The sequence below is a fragment of the Patagioenas fasciata genome, chromosome 1 (genome assembly GCF_037038585.1).
Source record: "Patagioenas fasciata isolate bPatFas1 chromosome 1, bPatFas1.hap1, whole genome shotgun sequence".
In the NCBI taxonomy this organism is placed as follows: domain Eukaryota; kingdom Metazoa; phylum Chordata; class Aves; order Columbiformes; family Columbidae; genus Patagioenas; species Patagioenas fasciata.
Genome location: NC_092520.1, coordinates 158350658 through 158378483, shown reverse-complemented (window position 1 = coordinate 158378483; position 27826 = coordinate 158350658). Strand labels below are relative to the sequence as shown.

The window sequence follows — 27826 nt, the reverse complement described above, 5'->3', positions numbered from 1 at the left end:
CTATGTGGAACTGGCGCAGATACTGCTCCTTTCCAAATTGTGGGGTAGTGGTGTGCCGTCAGAGGGGAGGACATTGAAGAGCAAGTACGGTTTTGGGAAAGGTAGCAGCTCCAAGTGATGGGGGACGAAGGAGAACGTGCTGGGGAGCCAGGCAGTTGTCAGCTGCCCTTGCGGTGGTGAGGAGTATCCCACGGCAGGGATGGTAGCAGTGAGCTTTCTTGGCATCAAGCTAGGAGCCTTTCAAGAATAAAAATGAAGTCTCAGGTGAATCAATACAGACTTTTAGTTAGATACAATTTACGACCAACCTTGTTTGTTTCCCTGGTGCTCGGTAATTAAGAAGGAAAGTTTAGAATAGACTCCCTAAAACCTGGTGACATGCTGTCACCCAGGAAGCAGGGTGAAATACCTTTTATTTTAGCCACGGAAAAACTCCTGACAGGGAAGAGTCTGTGTGCCAGATAACATTAACTGCCCTAGACTTAGCAAGGACATGGATCAAGGGCAAAAAGCACTGATCAGCCTGACAAGGCTGGACATTGTAAAGAAATACTGACTGTCTATAAAGAAGTATGGCTTTATAGTTGCAAATGTGATATTTCTTCCTGTTCAGGAAATTTCTGGTGGTAAAGATTTTGATCCAAAGTGTGATTCATGGTAAAATGGGGAAGGATCATCTGCAATAGAAACCCCATGTCATATTCACAGAATAGGTTTCATTTCATGAGAAACACTTATTCCTAAAAGTGTGTTATTTGACTGAATTTTCTGTGATTTATCTTCATTGTGTTGCCATTTTTCTCTTTTCCAGTCCTCCTTGTCTGGCATAGTCCCATGTGAAGAGGTGACCTGATGCAGGATACCGCTTTCTCCCTCAGTGGCTTTATATGTAGCTTCTGATACTCACTGTGATATCTGACTTTGGAGCAGGAATGAAGTCAGCTTCTGTCAGACGCTGAAGGCCACCAAAGTTGCCAAATTTTTCATGTTTCCTCCACTTTGCTCGCTGGTTCTGGAACCAGATCTGGATACAGGCAAGAAAGAAAAGGCTCAGAAATGAACAGGAGATGAAGGAGGAACCGCTCACATCCAGCTACTTTCCCTACTGCGTAAGTGAGCATCAGAAAACATTGACCTCCAGTTCAGCAGAGCCAGGGACTGAACCTGAAGGGAAACATTGGGTTCAACACAGCACCTTCGCATAGCTTGTGGGATCTCTGCACTATCACGACAGCCTCTTTTCTCTTGCAGCTCACAGAGAAGCTAGGATCTCCTTGTTCAAGGAAAGACAGTGGGATGTGGTGCAGCAGCTCTTCCAGGGCTCTCCTGGGAAAGCAGACCCTTTTGTGGTCAAAGCTTTGCAGCAGTCAAGGCACATGACATTCTGCTTTCCCTAGGAAGTGTGATTTGTTGCAAGATAGGACTCTTTCAACCTGTTTCCCAAGACTGGGAAAAGAACCACCAAGATGTTTTGCATCATTCATGGAAATGTAGTAACAGGATTCTTCCTATATTTAGCTGGTAACATTTTGAAATTCATGTAGGGAATCTAAGCAAAAGACCCAAGGAGATGCCACCTTCTAAATCACTCAGTAGTCTGAATATGTTATCTGCGATCTCTTTTGCACTGGAAAACACATAACTAATTTTCTCAAGGGAGTTTCTTTCATATGGCAGCTGATTTGACCTGTCTGGTTTCTGGGTGAGGCGCTCAAGTATTTATTGTGCAGCCACAGTAGTGCATCTTGTTGCACTGTTGTGAAAAGTTGAATCCCCCTTTCATTGTAGTTTTTAGCTGGCTTAGGAACTTACTGTTTGAATGCAAAAATTTCTTCCTAGGTGAGTGATTCACATGAACACAAGGTGCTATTGATTGAAACCAGCTGCTGCTGGATGTAAATATGTATGTATCTTAAACCCAGTAATGAGCAGCTCAATTATTTCTTCAACTCTTGCCTAGGAAGTAATGGGAATGTCAGGAGCCCTCTGTTATATTGCTGGTAGTTAGCAGTATCTGAGGTTACTGAAAGGACAGTCCTGTTTATCTGGCTTCGCATGTGTTTGAAAACTGCTTAATCTGTATGAACTGCTCCATTCCCTTTCTACCATGCAGGATGAAACAGCAGCATAAAAATGACTCTTCAACACCAACAAAGTTATTGAGGGCAGAGGGGGGACTGAAGCCAAAATTCACCCTCTGAAGTGCACCTTCCAAAGTCGGCACATGGAACAAGTCCTCACTTCAGGGATTTATTTTTTTTTTAATAAAGGAAAAGCTGTGTTTACAGACCAAAATGCTCTTTTTTGCTCAATCAGATCTCCAGCACCCTTACCCCTAAAATGATTTCTTGATGCCTGCTCTGAATTTCTTTTACTGGGATTTAAAACTATTCCTCCATGCTCTGTCTGCCACAGATAACAGGGTACTGATATACTTTATTGTCTGCATGCTACTAATCTCCATTTTTCCAGTGTTCCTGAGCTACAGCACTGAGACAGAGCACAGTATTCCAACGTGTGTTCAAGAAAGTCACACCAGTACTTAAACCAGGGACAAGTGCTTGCTTAATCCTTCCTGAGACTTCACAAAGCCTCCTTTCTCCTCCCAGTAGTCAGCAGGTTGTCCAAGGAAACAAGAACCAAAATAGAGTGCAGAGGCAGGCTGGTGTGCCCCATTGTTGTAGGAACTGCCTCCATTTTTTGCTCTGTAAGATTGCACCTTTGCTGTTCTCTTGCAGACACATAACCAATGATTCGGAACTTGCTGTACTAAAGAGTCAGCCTTTCAGTTATTTTCCAGTCCCATAATCTTCTTACCATTTCATTGCACTACCATTAAAGATTTTACTGATTATGTAGTCCAAATTCACCTTTGTGTCGGTAAATGGTTCCTGTGAGACATCACCTTTGAAATGTCCTCGTTTGCAGTTGGACACCTGTTGCAGACCTAGTGTTTTGTCTACTAGCATGTGCCATCTTCATCTGCTCTGTTTTCTTGATCCAAGGCAAGGTCCTTACAGTCACATGCCATCGATGTTATTACTTTTGTCAACCAAATACACAGGAACATAGAACCATAGAATCATAAAATTATTTGGGCTGGAAAGGACCTTTTATAGATCGTCTAGTCCAACCCCTCCTGACATTGGCAGGAACATCTTTCCCTAGATCAGGTTTCTCAAAGCTCCGTGCAACCTGACCTTAAACACTTCCAGTGACAGGACACGCACAGCTTCTCTGGCTAACCTGTTGCAGTGTCTTGCCACCCTCATTGTAAAGAATTTCTTCCTTATAATCAATCTAAATCTATCCTTTTTCAGTTTAAAGCTGTCGCCAATAATCTCATCATAAAAACATGAGTTTAACGACATCTATTTTCCATACGTCAGTGTTGATAAGAAATATATTACCCTTTATTTAATTATTTGTTTACTGAGACTCATATCAGATTTATCACTGCTTTGCCAGAAATCCATGTTTGGCTGACAGGCCAGTCATTATCTGGTCATCCTGTTTACCCTTTAAATACTGACATAACATTAACTTTCTTCAAGGCCCCTCGAACTTCTCTTGTGCTCCAGGACTACTAAATATCAACACTGATGACCCAAAGTGCTTCTCAGGCAGCTTTTTAAGAACTGCTAGAAGCAAGTCACCTAGATATCTGGGTTTAAATATATCTGTCTGTAGCAGCTGCTGTTCAACATTGTCCTTATGGAAAGTGATACTACCACCTTACTTGACATATTTCCAAGGATAGAGCAGAAATTATGACTGAACTGCTCTGCCATTTCTACATTATCCTTGACAACCTTACTGTTTCTATAAAGTAACAAATATAAATATAGTTGTTCACTTTTTTTTTTTCTGTTCTTAATGGACTTTTATTGAATTTCTGATGGTCCTTAGTTTTTCTTACCAAAGCTTTGACCTGTATTCTGCTGCTTTGCTTACTCATTTTATATATATATATATATTTTTTTTTTTTTTCCTAACATTTACTCATCCATCTTTCTTCATTTTGTGTTGCATGTAGGCATGCACACATGCAGGGATATAATTCCATCTACCCACTTAAACTATTTCACAGCAATCATAGCTTTCTTTCTTGATTGGAGGACACAATCTTTTTGTACAGTTATGGAACATTTCACTTGGGTTGCCCAAGGGCTGCTCACTTGTTTTTTTTTTTTATTCAGTTAAATTATCTCACTGAAGTAATTTGACTTATACTGCTTTTTTCTTTGTCAAAACTATTATTTCAAAGTACCAAGAGCATATACAAATTCTCTGCACTCTATTTCATTTATATTTGACAAATGCAATCAATTAAAATACAAAAAATTGCAACTTGTACCATAGCCACTATTAATTTTTAGTTCTGTGGTCAATTTATCAGCCAAGATGAGGTCAAATGCAGAATTCCCTATGTCGTGCATAACACTGTCTGAATTGGGTATTTGCCAACTGCAATTCATACACAAGGTGCTTTTAACTTCCTTTGTGTATATCTCAGGTTGATGTTATGTTTCCCATGATAACTCTTTTTCTTTTTTTTTTTTTTTTTCCCACTTCAGATCATAAATTACTTTTTAAACAGAAGATTGTCCTTGTCCTGTTCTTTCATGTGGTTTGCTGTTCTCTTTGGAACACTGACTGATAATCCAGACTGTGCTTTATATCATTGGAAATGCATTGTGGGTGCACTGATATCACTAATGGGCATATTATGGGTATGCTGTTCCAGTTTTCCCTGTCACCTAAGTATGAGGCAATATCACCATAGTTAGTTAATTGTCCCAGGCATGTCATAGTCAATAAACTGCTCTATGTTGAACTTTGATTCTTAGAGTGGGATATGTGCATAGAAGTACACCGATGACTCTAGCATTACGGCAAGGATAGAAACAGCCTTGTGCAAAAATAATCAGAACAGTGCCTAGTAAACAACACCAAGTCCCAATACACAGTTATGTATAGATATCTATCTATATATGTCTATATAGATATCTATCTATATAGATATATAGATATGTCAATGTAGCAGATTTCTTGCGCAATGAACATTTGAGGTCAATTTTGAGCTCAGTCAGCAAGACTACATTACAGCTGGGGGGAACTGGATTAGTTTTCATGCACTGAAATTACAGCCAGGGCATTTATAGTCTCTGATATCAAAATACAGAACAGTAAGCAAACCTCTTCATTTGGGCAGTTATTTTCACCTTTTTTGAGACCCTGTAGAAGATAGATGTGGATGACAGTTTGTACTGGATGTACATTAGTCTATGAAAGGTTGATAAACGATTAATAAATATATTCATAAATGGCCACTCTGTCACTACAGAGTCCAACAGGTTGCTCATAACCATCTGAAACTCATATTTTCTCTGCATTTAGTATGTTTAGAGCTCCTGTTAACCCTTTGATGGATCCCATTTGACTAGTTCCAGCTGGGTGACAAATACTTTTTTCCCTATGTGTAAAAGGAGAGCAGTGATACTAGCTCCTTCTGTAAGGTAACGGAGAGGTCACATATTTCATTACCATTGTCACCAAAGCATAAACTGTTAAGAGCATACTCTGAATAAAGAGTTGGTACAGTAAGCGTAGACTTTTGGAGACACAATATACCTGAACTCTGGCTTCTGGGAGGTTTATCTTTGCTGCCAGTTGATTGCGAACGTGGATATCTGGGTAGTGAGTCACCTGGAAAATCTTCTCCAGTTCCTGGAGCTGCTCTGCTGTGAATGTTGTCCGAATTCTCCGTTTCCCTTTCCTCTCAACTGTGGAAAAAAGGAAAGATGTATCACATTTTTTAGGAAAAGGCCACAGGGCCACAAGAAGGTTCAGATATCCAGCATTTTCTCTAAATTGCTATGCAGCTGGAATGGCACCTCCAACACCTTCTAGAAATCTACTTAACATAGGTGACTGTCTCCTGACCCAGAAGTGAATGTGAATGAATTCCTTTATCATTCAACGAGTGAGTCAACAGTGCCCATTTACCCCATTAATGCACTGTGTGTCAACAACTATGAAACCCGATGTATTTTAATTTTAACCACACTAGCCCTGCAATGGGTTTGTCATCAATGTCTTTTATTGTTGGACCAATCATTGACCCCTTTTTGCTCTTGTCTGTCACATGTACACATCTGTTGTGATTTATAATCACTTATTAACTATTTGTGAAGAAACCCTTAGCGTAAATGAAATGAACGAGAAGATACTCCATTCTGTCTTGGTGCTGTTCTCATGCCTATAATGAATCACCATTTTTATTCAGCTCATAAATTTTCCATCCCTATCTTTTCATGTCATACTGTTCTTACTAAGCTTTCCTCAAGCTCTAAGGTATTATCATATTCCATTGTCACTCTATAGATTTTGACAAATTTACTCCTCCTCTATGCCAGCAAGATCAAAGAGTACCCAAAACGTGTGACCGCTGTGGAGCGAAGCCAACCATTCCAGCCTGACTGACTGCTGCTCTCTTCCCATACCTTCCTTTAACAGTATTTAGGGGTAGCCAGCAGTTTCACTGCAGTGTGACAATGGTGTTAAAAATGTTACCTTACAAAGAAAAGTCACGGTACTCTCCTGACTGCACCGTTGTGGTGTAGGGATTTTCTAAACAAGCTTAACCTTAAGAGCTACAAGGCCTTAAAACAAATGGATCAGAATATGGGGAACTTTGGGTGCTGTGAATTCCTAAGGGGGGTCTTAAATTGCTCCATTCTTTCACCTACTGTGAAGCAGAATATAGTCTTCCTTCAGCAGTCTTACACTGTTTTGAAAATGCCCTCCTAGATCAGGGTATTTTATTTAGATCCTGAACTCTTTAGGCCACTTGGTGTAAGTTAGAATAAGGTCTAGATTGCTCTGAAATGATGCTGAAGGGCTGATGTCTTGGAAAAAGGAGGAGAAAGGAACAGCAGAAGTGGCAGCTGTGGTAGCTGATCTGCAGAACATGGAGTTCAGCCTTGTCCCACGGCTGAAATACTCTCTGGTGGACATATGGAGTATCTGCCAGCTGACACTGAATGACCAGTGCTAAAAGCCATGGCCCAAGCATTCTGAGTCACAGGGCTTTTTTCTACTGGCTTGTAAAACTGCAGTCTGATCGGAGCACAAAAATTCTAATATCAGTAATGACTAGGATAAGCTTGCTACTCAGTGACCTAAAGTAATTGGCAATGACACGATGTTGCTCAAGAAAATTACTTTTTGGTCTTCACGGTCTGATGACAACTACCAATTCATAGTATGTAACTAGATGCATATGCTTCCTAATAGGAACAGTTAACAAGAGGTTAGCTTAGTCCCTCAAAGAGACTTGATACTTTTCCCCCACCTTTTGTTCAACCATTAGCATAAACTTTTCCTTTTGGGGGCTGAATCAGTGAAAAAAAGTAATTAAACACCCTGGCCAGTATAAACTGGGCTCTGTGCCAACCAGAAAATGACATTCTTCATTCTGTAATCAAAACCTCATTGTGACTCTGTTGACACAGAAAATAAGGACTAAAAAACTCTGTCCACTGTCTTGCTAGGAAGACGCCTAGGACACAATATCTGGGGACCAGTAAGTGAATATATTCCATTGTGAATATCTCATCTTTTCTAAACCTTGCTAGTACTTTGAAATGAAACCAGCCATGCAAGAATAACTGAGGAATGTCATTTATCGTAAACACTGTCAATACTCCCATGCCTCAGAAACAGCCTAATAAAGATGATGTCCAACACAATTAAATCCATGCCATTAAACTCTTCACCAGCTTATCAAAGTACTACTCATCAGACTGCAGCACCGGCTTCAGCCCCAAAGGAAAAATGTTATTTACATTGACTCTTGCTGGCACTACTGGGGCAGAGAGCTGAAATGAGAAATATTTTTGTGTGCTTATGCTGAAGATAGCAATGAGCATTGTCTCCTAAGAAGCCATGATTTCAAAATTGCATCTACTTGAACATTCCCAAAAGATGACTGTAAGGGGGATTTATTGTTACGTGGATTAAGAGGAAAATATCAGTGCTGAGAATATGAATCTCAGAACAATACATCCCCTGTAGATATGGTAAAGCTAATGGTTCGTAATTGTGTCTCTTGTCTGGAATATTTTCTCCTCACACCTTTCTGTGGGGGCTGGCCTCCGTATCTTCCTGGGAGATGCTGCAGACAGGTGAGATTGAGTACCAAGGTGATATCTTGTTGAGCATATCATGTTCTGTCATACATTAATGAATCTCTCTGCTATATTTGTATCATTGCAACAGATGGCATTTATATTTCTCTAGCACAGGGCAATTCATATAGCAGATCCCAGTAACAAGTGAAGTTTGACCTGACTTTGTCACACTCTCAGAAAATGGAGGCGTCCCTGAGATGTCCTGTCTCCCTGAACACTGAGCTGAGCTCTTGCTTCGATCTAGGATAGAAGACCAGCTCCAAAAATCTGGGAGAAGGTGCAGTTCACCTCCAAAATTTCTTGAGTGGAGCAAGAGATCCAAGCTCAAACCATGACCACATCCCTGTTCCTGTGGTCCCAACTGTATATCAACACTCAGGATGCTGTCAGGGTTCTTGTTCTGCCATGTTTTCTGTGCCCAGGAAGTTTGTGTACCTTCTAGCAATCAGAAAGCCTCCAGGAGAAAGAGAACAAACCTACCTACCTCCTGGAAGATTTCTGAATTAGCAAAAAAAGCCCCATAATTTTTCTAAAATTGATTAGATTAATGAACTGAAATATAGTTTCATGACTATGCAAAGCAAGAAAGAAACTGTCCACATTTTAAAATCTCAGAGGTCACATCAGAGATTTTTTTTTTAAAGTGTATTTTAGTATTCTATCAGAGTATAGCAAATAATGATTTAGCTCAGTATAAACTCTTCCGTCTCATACATTAAATAGACTCCAGAGAAATGGTATGACTGAAGTGGACCATGATGAGATTGAAGTGAATGTCAAAGACCAACCGTATCAGATGTCATGGCAATAGGCACCATACAAACAGCGATCATTAGTTCTTGCCTATGAGCACAGAAGATGACAGCCATCATCTCCTCTTCATAATGTGGAATCAAAGCCAAGGCCAAGACTTTTAGTGCCTAAACCAGAGAATACTACCTGGGTTAGAAAGGAGTGGTTTGAATTATTAGGTCATATTAGCTGCAGGACTTCTCCATAGACAATATGTTCATACATACTGGAGACAGAGATGATAAAGTGGGTATCTGTCCTTGGCTACCAGCTTAACTAGTTGTGGGTGCTGGCAGCACACTTAGTGCAGAGTCCATTGGATTAGTCAGCCTAGATAGACTGAAGAAATCAGCTGTTACAAACCATGCAATACCATCTCTACAGGGCCAAAGTGTGGTACACATTCAGTAGCCAAGATCATGAGTCTAGAAGGAGCTGCATTGTCTATCCTACAAAGAACACAGCTGGTATAAGTTTGGGAAGAAACTTTTAGTTGAGCTGGGTCATCTTATGGTACCTGAGAGCCAGATCCATTGCCAGGCCCAGTTTTGCTGGAGAGGGGATGGGGACTGGGTCTGCCAGATCTTACTGTACTGTGTCCACTGGCAGCTAAGAAGTGTCCAGGATTAGAGAGCATGGCTTCAGAGAAAATCAAACTTGTGAGGTTCTGGTGTCTCATACCAGCTTCTTCGGTATGAAAATGACCCAGAAAACTTGGTGATAGGCAAAATAAACTCCTTATCAGTTCACTCTTACATCCTTCACATTTTTCCTTCTTGAGAGGTGAACTGTTTTATAGACAAAACTCTTATGTAAGGGAAGGATCTACACAGTGCTCAGAAGTGTCAATCTTACTGAAACCAGATTTTTCAAAGCTGAAACTCATCATATTAAACAAAATATAACAACATGAGGTCAGCTATGGGCCAGTAGAGACTGAAGGACAGGCTTTGATTTCAACTGGAAATGAAATTAAATTGCTGACAAAATAGACTCCTGTGACCTAATCAAGGGTTTGCCAGTAGGAAATGTAAAAGAGCACTTTTTTTCTGTAAGTAATGAGTAACTCTATTTTTTTCCCCAAAAAAAATCTATGAAAAAATACAAAAAATCTAGGGCTGTATATTAACATTTTCCCTTGCAAGATGAAACTTTCTCTGACTGTAGCTTTGATACTTCCCTTTGCCTTGGGACCTTAGCTTAGAGATCCCATAGCAAACAACAGCATTCAGAATTGCAGTCTAATAAAGAATGTGGGTGGAAGATATAAGGCTAGAAAGTGTTGGAAGTGTAACATTGGCTTTACAAACATGGCTCTATAGTCTCTGGGGAAATAAGACTCTGTCTGAGTTTCCTGAGCTATTTTCTATGTAAAAGCTGGGGATATTCAAGTGTGCTTTTATGCTCTGTGGAAGTCATTTGCAGGTTAGCTGACTGCTGAAACCAAGCCTGAAAATACCAGGCAGCTACATATGTCAGCATTTGCAGATGCTTAGAGATACAGCTGTCTATACATTGCCTTACTGTTGGCATTGGAAGGGCCAGATTCTTCATGTACATAAGGCAGTATAGCTCCTTTAAATTCAGTAACAGGTTCCATTTGTCCTCTGCAGATCTAGCTTTATTACTAGGTCAGACCTGGAGAAAGTTGAAACATTGGAACTTTGTAGAATTACAGATTCTTCTTGAAGGTGTGCAGTGAAAGGATGAGATCAATGGTTACAAGTTGCAGCAAGGAAAACTCTGATTACATAATAGGAAAAAAAGTTTTCACCATGAAGGTAGTCTGACGTGGTCCTGGAGAGGCTAAGTCTCCATCCTTGATATTCTAAACTTGACTGGACAGAGGCTTAAGCAACCTGATTTAAGCATTCCTGCTTGGTCTGGCTTAGAGTTGGGGTTGGACAAGATGGTCTCCAGAGTGCCCTCCTAACTTACTTTATTATGTGACCTCTAATCCCCAAATATCTGCATGGTCTGAAGGTGCCTCATAATTCCTTTCCTAAAAAAGGGAATTTAAGCTCAGAGACCTTGATTTTCAATTGCTCATTTACACAGTTTTAGCTTAGCACATTAAAACTTATTTCCACTGTCCAATATAACACAATCACAAGATATTAGAGGCATGAGCAAATCAATATTGAAGACTACTGCTTGTACCTGAGTTTGCTATGTAAAACATACCCAGCTTCAGCAATGCCATACTTGGGCAAATTAAATCTGGACTGTATTTTGTTGTAGTCAAATAATAAAATCATAGAATCATTTTGGTTGGAAAAGAACTTTAAGATCATCAAGTCCAACTGTTAACCTGACACTGTCAAGTCTGCCTCTAAACCATGTCTCTAAAAACCTCATCTACATGTCTTTTAAATACCTCCAGGGATGGTGCCTCAACCACTTCCCTGGGCAGCCTGTTCCAATGCCTGACAACCCTTTCTGTGAAGAAATTTTTCCTAATATCCAATCTGAACCTTCCCTGGCGCAACCTGAGGCCATTTCCCCTCATCCTATCACTTACTATTCAGGAGAAGAGACCAACACCTTCCATGCTACAACCTCCTTTCAGGTAGTTGTGGAGAGTGAGAAGGTCTCTCCTTAGGCTCCTTTTCTCCAGGCTAAATAGGCTATGGTACACCTTGCAGGCCTGTTTTTCAGCTGCCCACTGTACCTGAACCAGTAGACAAATGCTACCTTGGTGAGATCTCTGCAATTGCATCTCCCATTTGCACTTTGCCTATTGTCAGGCTAAGACTCTATGAAGCTCGCTTGGTGTCATTGCAAAGGTGCATACACTGGAGGAATAAGGAACTAAAAACCCAAGAGAAGGGCTGGAAGTCAGTGCTGGCACATATTTGGAGTATGTAATCTAGGTAGTTGAAAACTAGTGGGATACGTTTATCTTGCTGCAATTCTCTTTGTCATTTCTGGGCAGACACCCTCTCATGGTATGCGGTAACTAGATCCAAAGATTTTGCTTCTTCTTTGACAAGAAGAGAGAATCCAGTCATCTAAGCAAGTGGCTTTAGCTACATAATCTCAGAAAAATATTTTTCTCTGTGTAACAAAGTTGACTGTACCATTTGTTTCTCAGAAAGAAACTCACGGGAATTGAAAAAGAGCCTCATTATATCTGGTTAAGTTCTGTTTTTCCCTTTTAGCCCCTTTAAAAGAAGTTCCTCTCTCCTTTTTAATGCAACCAATTACAGGTATGTGGGTATCCCAGGCAGTTCCTTCCCGTGGCTTTTTTGAATATTATTCTGTTGTGGTGATATTCTGCTCATGGCAGCCAAGCCCACAGCAAAAACAATTGCAACTTTATCAAAGAATTATTATAGAGTGCTGATGGCATTAGGACAAAACATGCTTGTCTGTATATAGAGATATGCCCATGGAAGTCCCTCTCATAGTTAAAGAGATGGCTCCCAGTTTGCAAAAGAGCTTCTGCGTCAATATTTAGGTGGGAATGTGGCAGTGTGGCTAATCTTTATTAAAGTGGTTTTCCAGCCTTTGTTAAGAAGGACTGGCATAACCAGCAAGACTGATCCTGCTTTGAAGGGTACAATGTGCTCTGGATAGACCCTCCTGCTAGCCTAATGCAGCATTTAGCATCCAGCTGCTGGCCACTCAGGCATTGTAGAAGTTAAGACACAGCGGCATGACTCGAACTTTTAAAGGCTTGTCTCCCATCCCTTCAGTCCAAAACTCCTTGATGGAGAGTTGCTTCCACCCTGGTGCAGAGTTCAGTGCCTCATCGCCTGACAACAAGGCTGAAATGCAGAGAAGCACAGACTTGAGGCAGTGTGAGCAGGAATGCTAAAAATACCAGGCCAGAAACCTGTTAAAGCAAGCTGTGTGGCAGTGGCCAGGGGAATTTCTTAGTCTGCTTGTCAGAGGAATCGTCAAGGAGTAGATGGTATGTATCAAATCATTCATGTGGACAGTTTGTTGCGGAGGAGGGTGCTCACCATCAACCTGATGAATATAACCCTTCCTAACTGCCAGGAGAGAGATAAGAGTTTTTGCAAATGGTGCTGTCCTGAAACGGTGGTGTGCATAACTGGCACAGCCAGTGATCTGCAAAATATCTGGAGGAAGAAGCATGAAGGGCATGGTTTGAGGGACCCCAACTGACATGGGCCTGTGTTAGTCTCCATCACCTGATATCTGATCTGTACTCAGGCTAAATGACCTGCACCTTCATGAACTCCTTCAGGTCAAAGTGGATTTGGTGTAGGTGTATGTGTAGTTTCCCCATTCAGCTAAATCTCGTGCTCGAAACTTACTGTCTGTGAACGTTCATCCGCTGCCCAACTTCACCTTAAACATGAGAGAGCAGTGACCAGCCTAATCCAATAACGGTTTACACTGAAGAAAACAGGGTCCCCACCACTCTCCCTGTGCTCTCTAGTCAACCAGCTTTGTCAGAAAACAACCATTTGCCTATGGAGAAAGCTGAGATTATTGCAGGTTGCACAGACAGCTTGTTTTCTACTTATTTCCTGCTCTTTGTGGTTATTTGTTCCTGCAAACCTCTAGACATCAATCAGGCGTGCTTGTTTACATCCCTGGCTCAGAGTCTGTGCTCCCTCCAAGAAAGCATAATTCCATAATTACTTTAGTGTGTAGTCTCTGCTATTTCCCATTTCAGCATAAAGTGCTTGCTAATACAATAGGTAAAAGGTCTGCCCTCAATTTTAAAGAACAGTAATCAAAAGTACCAAATCTCAGAGGTGTAATGAAAGTTCGCAGACAATTTAGGAGAAGCCAGTAAGTACTTGGAAGACCTTTGAAATAAGCTTATCAAGACATGCCATCAACTTTACAAGTGATCACATTACACAGATTTGACTATAAAGAACAAACTAACCTCTGGGTTCTGTGTAAATTACCCTTTGGATCCAAAATTCCCAGGAAAGAAGGGGCTGCTGGAAGAAAGCGTTGAATGCTAATATTTGCTTTAAAAATATAAAAAATGAAGAAGCAACAGAAACAGAATTTATGATAGTTCCCCCCAACTGCTGACAGCTTTGCTTTCTTCAGTGCTTACATCAGTGAGACTTTGTGTGAACATAGTCTGAAGGGTGGGAGTAAAGGAAGTGGGTTTCATGCTTTTCATTTAATATCCAGGGTATGATTATAAGCAGACATTCCTCAAAGGAGAAAAACAAAGAACCAGCCTTCAACAATGCCCCAGATAAACCCACCAAAACAAGGTCAATGGTTTGCTGCATTTCTAAATGTATATAGCAATACTGCACTTCAGAGACACAGGGCTGCAGAGACTATTCACACTGACAAACAGAAGACTGCTAAGACAGCTAATGGCAGCAAAATTATATATATAGGCATTTATTTTTTTCCTCCTGCTTTCCCTTTTCATTTGTTATTGCTTCCTTTTGTTATGCAGGACAATGGGATGCTTGTGCCCTTTCTCTCAGTCCCACTAGCATATTCTGGGCAGCCGATATTTATCTGGGACTGTGATTATACAGTGCTTCATTGTCTCATGGGTGTTTTATAAATGCATTAAAGTAAGCCAGCATATTGGGGAAAAGACTGGTCTGCAAGAGATAAACCATTCTGTTTCACAGGGATACATGGATTTGACCATATTGTCCGCAAATGAACAGTACAAATGAATTTATGGCTTCAGAGAAAACATAAACACTAAGCTAAATATGCCTGCAACTGGCATCAATACAGAGGGGACATGACTTATGCTGGAAATTCTCCAGGACTGAGACTACCTCTATATTTCCTGTTGTCTTCATGATAATTGCCACCAGAATTTGTTAATATGCTTTGGGATCAAAGATACTATAATAATTATAAAACTATTAGATTAATAACAAGATCCTCGAGCTCTCAGTCAGCAATGTGCAGAGGATTTCTGCTATGGAAATATTTGGATGATGTTGACTCATTATGGCAGTCTCCTCTACAGTAAATAATGGAGGTATGAACTTCAAGAAACAACATTGTCCAGTTGTTTCTACGGCCTGAAAACCCCAGTTTCTGGTGGAACTACTAGACAGATCCATTTGTGGAATCCTGATCTACCTTGCCCTTGAATTACTGTCCAGAGAAGAAATCCCACAAGATGTGGCATCTGCTGGTGTCTTAAGGTGATGCTGCTATCTGGCTTCTCCAGGGCACTGACTACTCCCTTGCTGGAGCAAGGGACTGGAACCATGACCCACGTGCAATGCTGGGCACACTTATCCACTGCTTTTGGATGTAAATCATTACGGTGCACACACACAGCCTCCAGTCCTCAGCTCTCATGAACTGGTCAAGTCCCAAGGGCATCACACAGAACGGAGAGAAGGAATTAAAAGGAAAGTGAGAGGTCAATACTTAATTTGCAGGTTTACATGGATGTGTTGCCGTGATGTCAGCAGTGGGTCCAGTCTTGTTTAACCTATTTATCAATGACCTGGATGAAGAGACTGAGTGTATCATCAGCAAGTTCGTTGATGATACGAAACTGGGAGGACTGGTTGATACAGCAGAAGGCTGTGCTGCCATTCAGCATAATCCGGACAGGCTGGAGGACTGGGCAGAGAACAACCTGATGAAATTCAACAAGGGCAAGTGTAGGGTCTTGCACCTAGGGAGGAATAACCCCAGGCACCAGTACAGGTTAGGGGTTGACCTGCTGGAAAGCAGCATTAGCTGAGGTTCTGGTTGACAACAGGTTGACCATGAGTAAGCAATGTGCCCTGTGGCCAAGAAGGCAAATGGTATCCTAGGGTGCATTAGGGAAAGTGTGACTAGCAGGTCGAGGGAGTTTATCCTCCCCCTCTACTCTGCCCTGATGAGGCGGCATCTGGAGTATGGCATCCAGTTCTGGGCTCCCCCGTTTAAGAAGGACAAGGAATTACCAGAGAGTGTCCAGCAGAGGGCTGCAAAGGTGAGTAGGGGTCTGGAGCATCTTTCTTATGAGGAGAGACTGAGAGAACTGGGTCTGTTCAGCCTGGAGAAGGTTGAGAGGGGATCTCATCAACGTTTATAAATATCTCAATGGTGGGTGTCAAGAGGATGGGACCAGACTCCTTTCAGTGGTGTCCAACGACAGGATGAGGGGCAACAGGCACAAACTGAAGCACAGGAGGTTCCATCTGAGTGTGAGGACAAACTTATTTACTTTGAGGGTGCCAGAGCCCTGGAACAGGCTGCCCAGAGAGGCTGTGGAGTCTCCGTCTCTGGAGACATTCAAAATCCACCTGGACACATTCCTGTGCGATCTGCTCTGGGTGAACCAGCTTTAGCAGGTGGGTTGGACTTGATGATCTCCAGAAAGCACGCAACATTCAGAACAAGGACTTGGAAATTCAAATGGGGACTTAGCAAAATTAAATGTTACTTTCAGCATATCTCTAGGGCTTTTTTTTTTTTTTCTTTTTGCTTGCAATGCAGCCTGTAAGTTCAAAGTGCAAGAGGCATTGCTTCCTGTAACTGATTTGTGATAAGGGCATAAATCTATTTAGTTTAAATGACACTACATTTCTAAACTGCTTAGTCACAGAAGCTGATTTGTGGGAAAATCAAGCTTTTAGGAACACTACAGTGTTACTGGCTTGCCTGGAAATATGCTCCAAATAGACACTCAAAGTCACAGTCAGGTGCTCTCAGTATCTCAATATGCCCATAAAGGGCATATTGTCATGGCCTTCTCATCATCTTTCTGCTCCTATCCAAAAAAGCACAAGACAAACCCCAGCCCTCCTGCCTTCAAGGTGATTGCATAGCACGCTTGATTTCTTCTGCTCCCTGACAACTATATAGATGTGTATGCTTAGTCAGAGCCCTTCCTCACAAATTATGTAGGTGTTTTAGATAGATGGACGAAGTCTGTGAGAAAGGAATGAGGGAACACCCAGCCAATTATTTCTGGTGTCTTTCATATCAGAAAGCTCTCTCATCGCTGAGGTTTGTGTCATTTCTCTGGGTGCATGTTGAAGGCATCCTCAGTGTGGGCATGATGAGGTCTTGGGGACACCTCCATGGCAAATGTTGTGGGCATTTGGCACTGCCTGGGTGCCTCATTAGAGAACCCACAACTGTCCCATAGCCATCATGCAGAAAGTACCTCTGAAGCACTGCAGAGTTGATGGACATGGGAACGTAAGTTCATTTGCTACCAGCTCGAGCTATAAGGTTTACAGACTGCTCCCAAGGATGGTGCCAGTCTACCTCTCCTGCAGGCACTGCTGCCAGCCTTGTCCTGGAAAGGTGACACCAGCCACAGCCAGAGGCAGGAGAAAAAGAGATGCCAGCTCTTCTCCTCTAACACAAAGTGGAGGAAGAAAGCTGAAGCTTATGATGTTGGAAAGGATTTTAAACCCAGGCCTCTCGCTCTCTGCTAAGAATGACACAGTGCATGAACAGGATCTGAAACATCATTGTTTGTGCACTGTGGGGAAAACGCCAGTCCAGTGCTTTAGGATCCTCCCCCCTCCTTCAGCCAGTTTCTATCAAAGGCTCAGCAACTGCGGGAACCGGTAGCCTAGAAAATGGCAGATCATTAAACCTCTGCTTGGTTTCAAAACCCCACTGCCACCAGGGAACAGAGGGATTTTGTTTAAAATGCCTTTAAAATATAAGTTGTCGTTGAAAGCACCTGCTCGGCTCAGCTCAGTTTTGTGCAGATAATTACATTTCCTTCCCTGCTTTGCTGATGAGGCTGGTATCGACCACTGTGCTGGTCAATGAGGCTAAGTGCTGAGTTGGGACAACCACCTCCCTCCTCTGTCACCCTGGGAAAGCCACCTCCCATCTCTGGTGCAATCTCTGGTGTGACTCCCTCCTGCATGAAATATATTCCTTTCTAGCACTCACAGGCAGCTCTGACTACCAGACAAATACTGCCTTGGCTCTTCTGCAAAGAGCCACCGTGATACTGCCCAGCTGCCATCAGCTGCCTGCAGCTTACAGGGCAGAGATAGGCTAAAATGTACAGTTATCTTACAAGGCTTCTCTCTGCATCAAGACAGAAAAAATCTCCTGCAGGAGGAGGTGGCAGCAGCCTGTCACAAGGCTCATGTATACTATAGCAGCAGCAGGAACAAGGCTTTTGTTTCAAATGTATTTCCTCTGCCAACTTGCAGAGTATGGGCCAATTTAGAGGTGTGGATCACAGTGAAACCAGCTGAGTAACCCTGCATCTGCGGTCACATGAGCCCATTAGGACTCTTCAATGGACTTAATTGAAATAGCTTTTTTTTTTTTTTTTTTCAAAATGAAGTAAATAATAACAAAGTATGCAGGAAACACCTTACTGCTGCTGCTGAGAACCTGTTTTCTGGAGTGTAGTACAATTGTCTCTATTAGCCTTTCCTAAAAGTCCAAGTACTTACAGCAGTTTTTGTCACATGCTACTAATAAATTGCAATCTGTCTATTAGGAACTTGTCTTATTCAGGTACCATGCATCCTTCTTAGCTCAAAGTCTCTGTGCAACATATTGGCAAAGTATGCTTATATTGTCCTTTGCTTTGGCTAAGCAATAGACTGCTGTTTATTGGTGCTTGTGACTAATGAAATTAGCACATCTATCAACATGGCCAGGCTCTAAAATTGTGCCTGATGCATCCTGCGTGCCAGACCTACTGCGCTTCAACAGTTTGCCTGTACGCATGCTCATGACCTCTTCATCACCTGTGCAGCGAGTCCAAGGGGTACTGAACACATCGAGCTGATTTGGCATGTTCAGCAGCCTCACTGCCCAGGTTGTGCAATGCCCGTTTCCTGTTAAATTGGCATTGCACAACACAGGGACCAAGGCTGCTGAACATGGTAACTCCATAGATTGCCACCCCTAGTGGCAGGGCAATAAACACCCAAAGCAGTCTCTATCACTAAAATTGGTAGGGTTGACAGGCTTGAGCTAGATCTTTGGCTCAAAGGGTGAGTCTCCATGTTTTTGATGGTGTGATTGAAGAACCATCCCTGTGACGCAGCCAGGAGCTTAGCAGTAGAAATATTTGTGATGTCTGCTGACAGGTATTGCCATGTACACCACTGTAAGATACCAGCTGTGTTTTTTGATACTCTGGGATACAGAGGCACTCACTGTGAGGTGGATGGTCCACTGGGAAACTGCACAGCTGATCTTCCTCTTCCTCATGTTTTCTTTTGCCTTCCAAGTGTTCATGTCCTGTGTCCTCACTCAGGAGGGAAGCTGAGCTGTCACTAGGTCTCCTGCAGTGAGCTGCCTGCCCTTTCTTTGCCCCGACCGTGGGTGTAGCACACATGGCAGGGAGAAGCATCTTGGCTGAAGGTAACTCACAGTCTAACTGACTCCTGCTGCTGGAATCTGCAAAGGACACAGCACAAGACAGCTTTGGATAAAGCAACTGTTGTTTAGCACACCTTTCATTTTGTCTGAAAAAAGAAGCACAGGTGTGGTCTAGACACTTTAACATTCAAACCTGATCATATGTAAAATGGCCTTAAACCTTCTGTGCTGTGCATCAATGCCAGGATGACCCCATGTTGCAGGGGCAAGATCCCCAAAATCTAGCCTGTTCTCTGCTTCCTTCCACTGTAAAACTTTGAATGGTCCTTGTGGGAGATTTTCAAAAAAGGACCACAGAGGTAAGGAGACACAATCAAATGATCAAGAAAGCTCAACTTCTCTGTCAGTATCCAAATTGATGGCTGCCTCTTCTGAAGAACTCAGAAGGATAGTAGATGTGGAGCTGCTCTGAAAATCTGTGGTAAGATCACTGTGGAATTTGCTGGATCCCAAATGCTTTTAAAAATCTGTTCCTTTCTTAAATATCCCTGTAGGTACATCTATCCTATAGGAAGATAGGCCAGAGAATAGGCTAAAAGTCAGTGTCTTCCCTGATTCAGGTCCATTTGTTTTTCTACATCTGCACTGCCTGATGCTCAGATTTAGGCACTAGGTAATTTTAAAGGCAGCCTTTTCCCAGGCTGTCAACACCTCCCATCTGCCTTTGTGACAGGTGACATTGGTGTTATCTAGGAGGGTACTGACAGCCAACTCATCTTCATGAAATTACCTGCACACTCTTGTTGACAGGACAAACATAAGACAAGTGCATATTGGCCCATTTTAATGAAGTGCAACCATAACATTAGTTTAGATTTGAGCATGGACATTATAAACCATCTCACTGGGAGCTGAAAGTCACCTTAGCAGTAACCAGTGGTGACATGTGCTAGGACATCTGGCCCTGCGTGGTGATGAAATTGGTCACAGAAGCCTTGACCACTCTTCTGCCATGCTTATTACTAACACCATCATCTCCGTGTGTAGCAGGGGCATAGAAAAGATTTTTCAGATTAGTTTTCTGCCCTCATGAATATAGTATGAGTCCTTACTCTTCCTTATAAAGGTAAGCAGACCTTGTGAAGACATGCACTGAAGTATAACATGCTGGGAAGCCTCGTGGTTTAAGGCAGTGGGTTGTCTGTGGCTTTTTGCATCCCAGGAGAGGTATACCAAATACTCCCATTCTCCTACCCACTCTTTTCTACATTAAAACCTCACCATAAGCCCCAATTCTGAGTGCTTTATGCTCTGCCTTTGGTAGATGCAATCAAGGCTCAGGCTTGATTCTTCAGAGACAAGATAATTGGGTCTATGCTGCTTCAATGGCAAACCTGGAATTCAATCTAGTTTTCTTTCGTGCCTGGATTTCTTTACTTGGGAAGGTGGAGTAAGAGGCAACACATAAGCATAATCAACCCACTGGGGAATGTAGGTTCCATGGTTAGCATTACCCCGAAGAAAATGTAACAGCACAGGTTTCTCTGCTATTGTGACCAAAGAACATGAGAATCTTAACGCAAGAATGGACTGCACTCCTGAGCAGCCACCCACATTTAGGCTCTGGGATTTGCAGCACCTGTGGCTGCCCCCGTTTCCCCTCTCTTTTCTAAATAGCAGTAGGGGTTCACTACAACGGGTTGTAGTGAAATACACTCAATTTTTTTTAACATATATTTTACTTCTGGTGCAGTATCTAGAATTGGCAAAGCATTTAACTTTTTAGGCTTGTCAGAGTTTTATTTTCTGAAGAAATAACAAGTTCTATTTGTAACCAGCCTTGGAGCAATGATAATTATAACATCTGGAGACAAAGTTCACTATTCTGCCCTCAGTAAAAGCCCACACAACAGGATTTTTATGGAGGGTTGACACTGACATCAAGAAAATGCAGCTATGAAAGCTCTGGAAATTAGCCAAAGCCTCATGCCAATAAAAGATGGTTGTTCAAGTGTTATCTTTTCAAATTATCGCCAATCATTGTGTAAACTTTTAAACACAATTGCATGTGTCCAGCCATGCTGACCTTAAAAAAACTGGTATGAGGTCTACCTCTGTGTTTGAGACATATTGTGCAAAATGAAACACATTTAATTTCTTTAGGATCAACTGGGTTTGAGTTTTCTGGTGGGAAAACAGGTGAGGTTTTGAACAACATTTGTGGGATAAAAGAGGAGGACAGATAGAGTGGTTACTAGCATGGGGCTGGGGTTAAATGATTTGCTCAAGAACTCAGAGGGCACCAGTTTTGGCATAGGTTCTCAGCCTGGGATTTCTATCTCAATCCCCCATCTGTAATTTAAGGACTAGTTGCGCTGCCTTGTTAGATGGGAACCTGCAAAGATGAATGTGTTACAGAACTGATGGTGCTTATATCCTGAAGTAATGTTTGCATTGCAGCCTGCTCTATTGGTTGCTGTCCTGAACAAGCAAGGACACCGTCTGAAGTGGTAGTTCTTTAGGCCAGCCACTTTTTTTTTAGTGCCTATCCATGTGACTCTGGCAGAGAACTCTAAAAAATACCTATGAATTGCCAGCTGGTAAAATTTCCTCCAGGGAATGCAGGTTTTTTTTTGTTTTGTTTTTTCAGGGATGGCAATGACATTTCAGCCTGGCACAACATGAGATATTTGTTACTATTGTGCATAGAAATGACTTTGGCTTGTAGCTCAAAACGGTCTTTTTGGCTTGACCTTCAATTGCGTAGGAAAGCATGGAAAGTTTCGGGCAAGATAGGAAGATTTCTTTTTGGAAGCAAGAGGTTATTTGAAATGACCTAAGTTCCATTTAAACCTTTTTGTGCAATCACTGGAGAGAGACAGACCTATTGTAGGCATAAGGCTTATGATTTTTAGGGTATTACTAAGGCTGTGAACAGAATATGTCACTGTGAAGTGCAAACAACTTTTTATTGTGCTGTTTTTCCCTTGCTTCCCTTTTTTTTTTTTTAAGGTGGGTTGTTTTCCATTGTAATAGGTGGGGTAAATTGGTGATATCAGCCAGGTGGTATCTGTTCAGTTATATTCTTTCAGCAGTTTCGTCTTTTGCAATAAAGCTGGGTGGGGTGTTGCTAAAGGTGAAGTAAACAATCACCATATCGACATTAGTGTGTGAAGTAGCAGTTATATTCCTATTAATTTGCATATCCTTAACATAATGAGGCATAACACAGGCAGAGTGACAAAATGTCTGTATCTGTTACTGCTTTTGCTATTAATTTCCCAGGTGTAACTTCCTCATCCCAAGCTCTTCTTGACTTGATAAAGGACTTCCTGTTGGTGGAACCTCACTGGCAGAAACTGGGGGAGTAATGAACAATCATTTCAGATGTACTTTCAAGCACATTAAAATCAAGTTCCCAGGGATTTCAGAAGAAGTAGTTCTTCTAAAATAGGGTTGCTAGTCTTCTCTATTTAAAATGAAAGAGTTGGCACTAGGGAGATCAGCACTTGCTGGGTGTTTATTTGTGTCCCTTGTAAAGGCCATGGTTATCCTTTCTAGGGACTGTGACAACAAGAAGAGAGGGGAAAGCATAGACTGAATACTAATATGTCTGCTTGTTCAGTATTCTTTTTTTTTTTAGCTTGGTAAGAGTCTTTCAAAAACGTGGAAACTTCAGTAGACTTCAGATAAACAGCTGTAGTTCCAGGTCGTCTGGTAGTTGTGTTTGTGCAGTAAACTCACAAATGGCTGACGCTGCAACTGTGAAGTTGCACACTCCTGAGAAGCCTGCACACTCCTATTCCAAGTCCCACTGGATTTACACTCCCAAAAACCTGTGGCCTTAGGAGTCAGACCCAGAAATCTTTTCATACACAATCAAGTCCTGTTTCAGCTTTCCGTGAAAGACTGGCACTGTACACAACATTTTTTTGGGTTGGTTTGTTTGTTTTTGTTAAAGTGTCATAAAATAATGCAGGTTAGAAGCAACTTCTAGAAGTTATCTGATCCAGCATCCCTGGGTTTTCTTGGGAAAAGACTCCAGGCTAAGTTTTGTCTCTGTCCCTCATTTCTGATAATCTGCATCTTCTGGATCTCTGGTCCTACCTATCGCCTCAGCACTTAATGGCTAGATTTAGACTTCAGGACAATCATGATCTTGGTATATAGACTGCCTAGATCAGTAGATGAGCTGGATGATAATTTCTGGCCTGGGTATCCAACTTATGGTAGTCATGAGTATGTGTGAGGTACCAGGTCTTGCTCTCATATGTATCATACCTTGGCTCAGATACATACCCTATTGGATGTGGAAAATGTTCTTAAAATCTGTAGTAAGATATAACTCAGCCTTGACCTGTAGTACTTCCTTCTTTGCTGCTGCTGAACTGTTCTGGGAAAGAAGCTGAATTTGTGGCCCATCCTGGAATTTCCAACAAGTTCCCTAGCTCATTTCTGTTCACTGACTGAGCCAAATTAGATATGGCTGACTATTTACTCAACTTGTTTAATGCCAGTGTTATATGGCATGAAGTTGCATGACTTTGATGAAATGCAGCAATTATCCCAAGATGTACAGCATAGGGTATTGCACTTCTGAAATAAATAAACCTTATCTGCAAAAATTGGCAGTTCTGCTGAGAAAGTAAAGGGTAATAAACTTAGGTATCTCTTTGGTGTTAGTAAGAACCCAACAGCAAAAAACCTTCATTTTCATTCTCTTTTTTAAACATTCTTGATCAATGGCAAAAGCAACACACAACGACATTTTGGAGTATTTCTGTGGCTTTCCTGTTCTCCCAGCTCTACTGACAGTTCGGTGATCCTCCATACTATTTTCATTAGTTAACATTTTACATTGCCTTAAGTATATTAATCCAACCTTGCTTTCTAGCAGGGGAGAGAAGAGTCACTATATTCCCTTGCTACAGCTACAGTCTTTCTCTGGCTAGGTGATGAAGTCAAAGGCAAGGCTTGGCTGTTCCGCCTGCATCGCTTTCAAGGTGAAAAACTGACTGTACTCTCAGGTGGAGCAATTTGGGATGAGACAGCACTAGCAGTGCAGTAATGCAATCCTAGGAACCTGCCACATCCTGCATTCAGATTTGTCAGGCCTTGTGCTTGGAGCAGCACGCTTAGCTGAGACACGCAGTGAAACAGGGCTTCAACATATTGATCGCAAAACAGACTTAATCTAAATAGGTCCTATCTCTGCCACGCTTCTCTGTTCCCAGAGAAGAGTCTCCTGTTGTTGAAATGCAGCTATATGGTCCATGATATGAACAACAGTGACTTCATTTACAATGGTGTTATCTGTCTCACTTTGGATCCAATGGCACAAAATAACTGCTGTGGGCTCTCTGGAAAGGACTTTCAGCTCACAAAAGCTCACTCCCACAGAGCTCACACCAGCATTTTCCCCCCTTGGCAACCTGGCACCTGGGCTCCATTGGCACATGGGCCCCACTACGCTTGCACCAGCATCAGCTATGTCCTTGTCTGCCTCTACGAACTACCAAGTGCTCTCTTGTTTCAGGACTGTATTCGAAACATGGCCTGGGTCTTCTGCTGTTCAGGTGCAATCTGCACTGGCAGCTTTAGGAAACCTCTAAATGCTGCAGTCCTTCAATAGGACTAGGGGTGAAAGAGCCAAACACCACTAGCTGTGGCCTTCAGCAACCTTGGCTATCACTGAAACTGCCCTTTCTTTGAGCAATGGGCTGGACTTCCAGATGACCTCGAGAGGTCCCATCCAGCCTCAGTTATCCTACGTTTCTGCGAAAATTCATCATCACACTGTCCCTTTTCCTCATACACATGTTTCTGTGCAAAGTCACAGGTACTGGCACAAAGGCAGTGCTTGCATGCTCAGCCCCAGTGCTTGGGGCTCCCACGGCTGTGAGATGTGCTGTGGGCTGACTCTGCCCCCTGGTCAGGAAACAAGCTCCCTACAGAGCAACTGAAGTTACTCTGCATCCGAGGTGAACAAGCAAGTGCAAATCTTGTGCAAAGCATGGCTGAGAGGCAGCGTTAGAGGGATAGGGCTCAGGCCCAGCTGGTGACTAATGTTATACTGGTGAGTGTGGTGCTCACTTCACTGTAGTTTCCTGACCAGTTTAGGTTTTGCTTCCCAGTCCAGGTTGGTATCCAGTTTGGACATAAAAAGATCTGAAACTATCCAAATAAGCAATGGCTACTTGGACTGCCAGGTTTTTGCAAAAAGGCTCTCTCCCTTACTACTGGATGGTTCATCCAGTCTCCTGGGAAATGGGGTCCTGATCTACGAAAACATGTCTCTGTGCTACGAAAAATAAAGTGTAGCATTAAGTTTTGTTAAAAGCAGTTGAGTGAGAGGTAAGCAAAAATTTTCTGTCAAAACTACAGGTCATGTTTCAGTTAAGTGGATGTGTTTACATACATAAGTGACCTCATTTTCATGAAAGATGTAGATTAAAAAAGAAGAAATACTAGATTTGGAAAATTTTGGCTATTGATCTTTGTTTAACAAAAGACAGAGACAATTTCTGTGAGGGTAAAAGTTCACTCAGGGCTGAAGTAACTAAACTGAGGAAACTGAAGTCAAAAAGGCTAATGTACTTACTGGTTTGCTAAGACTGAAGATATGCTAGTTTTCTACTATATGGTTTTATTTAGTTCATGAAAGGACCTAGTGTCCCTGATGATAAGGAGAAATGACTAAACACAAATGCTTTCTCTTTTCTTGTTCCAGCAATTGAGTTCTAATGCTCCTTAGCTACCGTTACCCTTACAGATCATTTCTCCTGCTTGAGGATGAATGGTCAAATTTATCAGCAAATGGTGGTGATATGAGATTTGGCTGTAATTCCAGACAACGGTCAGCTCTTAATATAAGTGAAACTGCAACAACTTCATTATGTTGAAGCAGTTTTAGAACTGCTTCCTGAATTTAAATGCCTGTCCTTCCTTATGACAGGTTGTTGTTGTTGTTATTATTATTATTTTTATTATTATTAAATAACTAGAGTGTTGTTTTTAAAAGGGAAAGACACCAGGATGTTGTATTTGTTTACAGTACGCACTTCTCACTGTTACTGGAGAGCTACCTGCAATAACATTTCAGATTGCATACCCGCAACTCCAATGACACTGGGGCTTCGTAATGTACAAAATGCCACCAAAGGCTGGCAGCAGAGTCCAGTCTACTGCGAGGTTGAAAGCGAATTATTTGTAAAGATTATTTCTGTAGATATAATGACTGATTTGTACCTGCTAAGGGAAATCCCAGGCTTTTACAAAAGCTAAAGTCTAAAAATTCTACATAATCATGTGGGATAGCTTTAGGAGTTAAAAAGAAAGGAGCATTTTAACTAAGTGTTATAACTCGTACTTACCAAAGGCCAATGGTGACCCTGCTTTTAGGGTTGGAGGTCTCTCAGCGTGGTTACTTCTGTTCCTGGTTTCACTGCTCAGGGCGGTGCTGGCAGAAGGTTTCTTTAAGATTTCCTCAATGGAAAAGGACAGGCTGGGCTTCCTCTGGCCAGCACGTGCCTGAGGGTCTGTCATCTTCCTGCCAAAGTGGCCACGGGGCAGACAGTCCTCTGCTCCTGCTCTCCTGGCTCTTGGCTCTTGGTGCACCCCAAGAAACATGCAGCTGGGAAAGTGCGTGTCTCCCCCCACCCGTGCCCGGTTGACCTGCAGGAGCACCAGGAGGAGAAACAAAGGCAATCCACGAGTGAGCACACACGTCTGCTCCTCTCTGCTGATCAAGACCTGTGGTCCCGTGTCTGGGGAAGGCAGCACTAGAAGTGGGGGTGAAAAGTCCTATCAACCCCACCCACTGCCAAACATCCCCTGGCCAGCGCAGATTTGCGGAACTCTGAACAATCGCATGGCCATCCCAGGAGGAGGTGTGCTCTTCACAGACCCAAGTGAAAAATGCCCTGGGAAAGGTTGCTTCTTGTTGGCAAATCCTGTTTGTGGGGCAGTTATCCTCCTTTTCTGCTGTCAAGCTGAAATCTGTGGCAAACCCTCTGGATTTGTACTATTATGGAATTAAGAAAATAATTGGCAGGATGAATACTTGTCCCTCATGCCATTTACTAGCAAGAGAGACACCATGTAAACGTCTCTCACATACAAGGAGGTGTCATACATGGAAACCTCCCTCAGCAGCAATTTCCCGGTTATCCTTCAGCCATCCTCTCCAGCCATCAGCTTTACTTCAGATTCTCTTTTCTTCTACTTTGGAAACCCTTTGAACTGTCCAAACAGGTGCTTTTCAACATCATGCCATCTTATCAGTCACAAGAGAAAAAGAGATGACCCTTGCAACATACTTAGGAATAGGAATTAATGCCCTCTACCCCCCACCTATCCTCCTAAAGATAAAACATTTTCTTTCTCTCCTGAGCTATGAGGCAAGCTAGCTTGATAATCATCCCACCAGTCGCTAGAGCCTCCCAGGCAGGCGTCAACTGCAGGGGGACATGATTTCCTGGATAATTTGGATGAATACCAGTGATTCCTCTCCTGAGCCACTTTTATCCTCTCGTTAATTTTTAGTTTGGGAAGAATGTGTGGTTAGACGTGCTCCCGTTCCTTCCCTCTCCCTCCCC

General features: G+C 42.3%; 1 protein-coding gene across 1 annotated transcript; it reads right to left on the bottom strand.

Annotated features, from left to right (window-relative positions):
- ISX (intestine specific homeobox) lies at positions 1-26774 on the bottom strand. The gene is made up of 5 exons (XM_065836249.1): positions 26603-26774; positions 19065-19307; positions 5635-5786; positions 908-1024; positions 1-237 (listed from the first exon to the last, which is right to left on the bottom strand). Exons 1-5 carry the CDS (start codon positions 26772-26774, stop codon positions 1-3), a joined length of 921 nt encoding a protein of 306 aa, XP_065692321.1.
- Positions 26775-27826: the final 1052 nt, after the last annotated feature.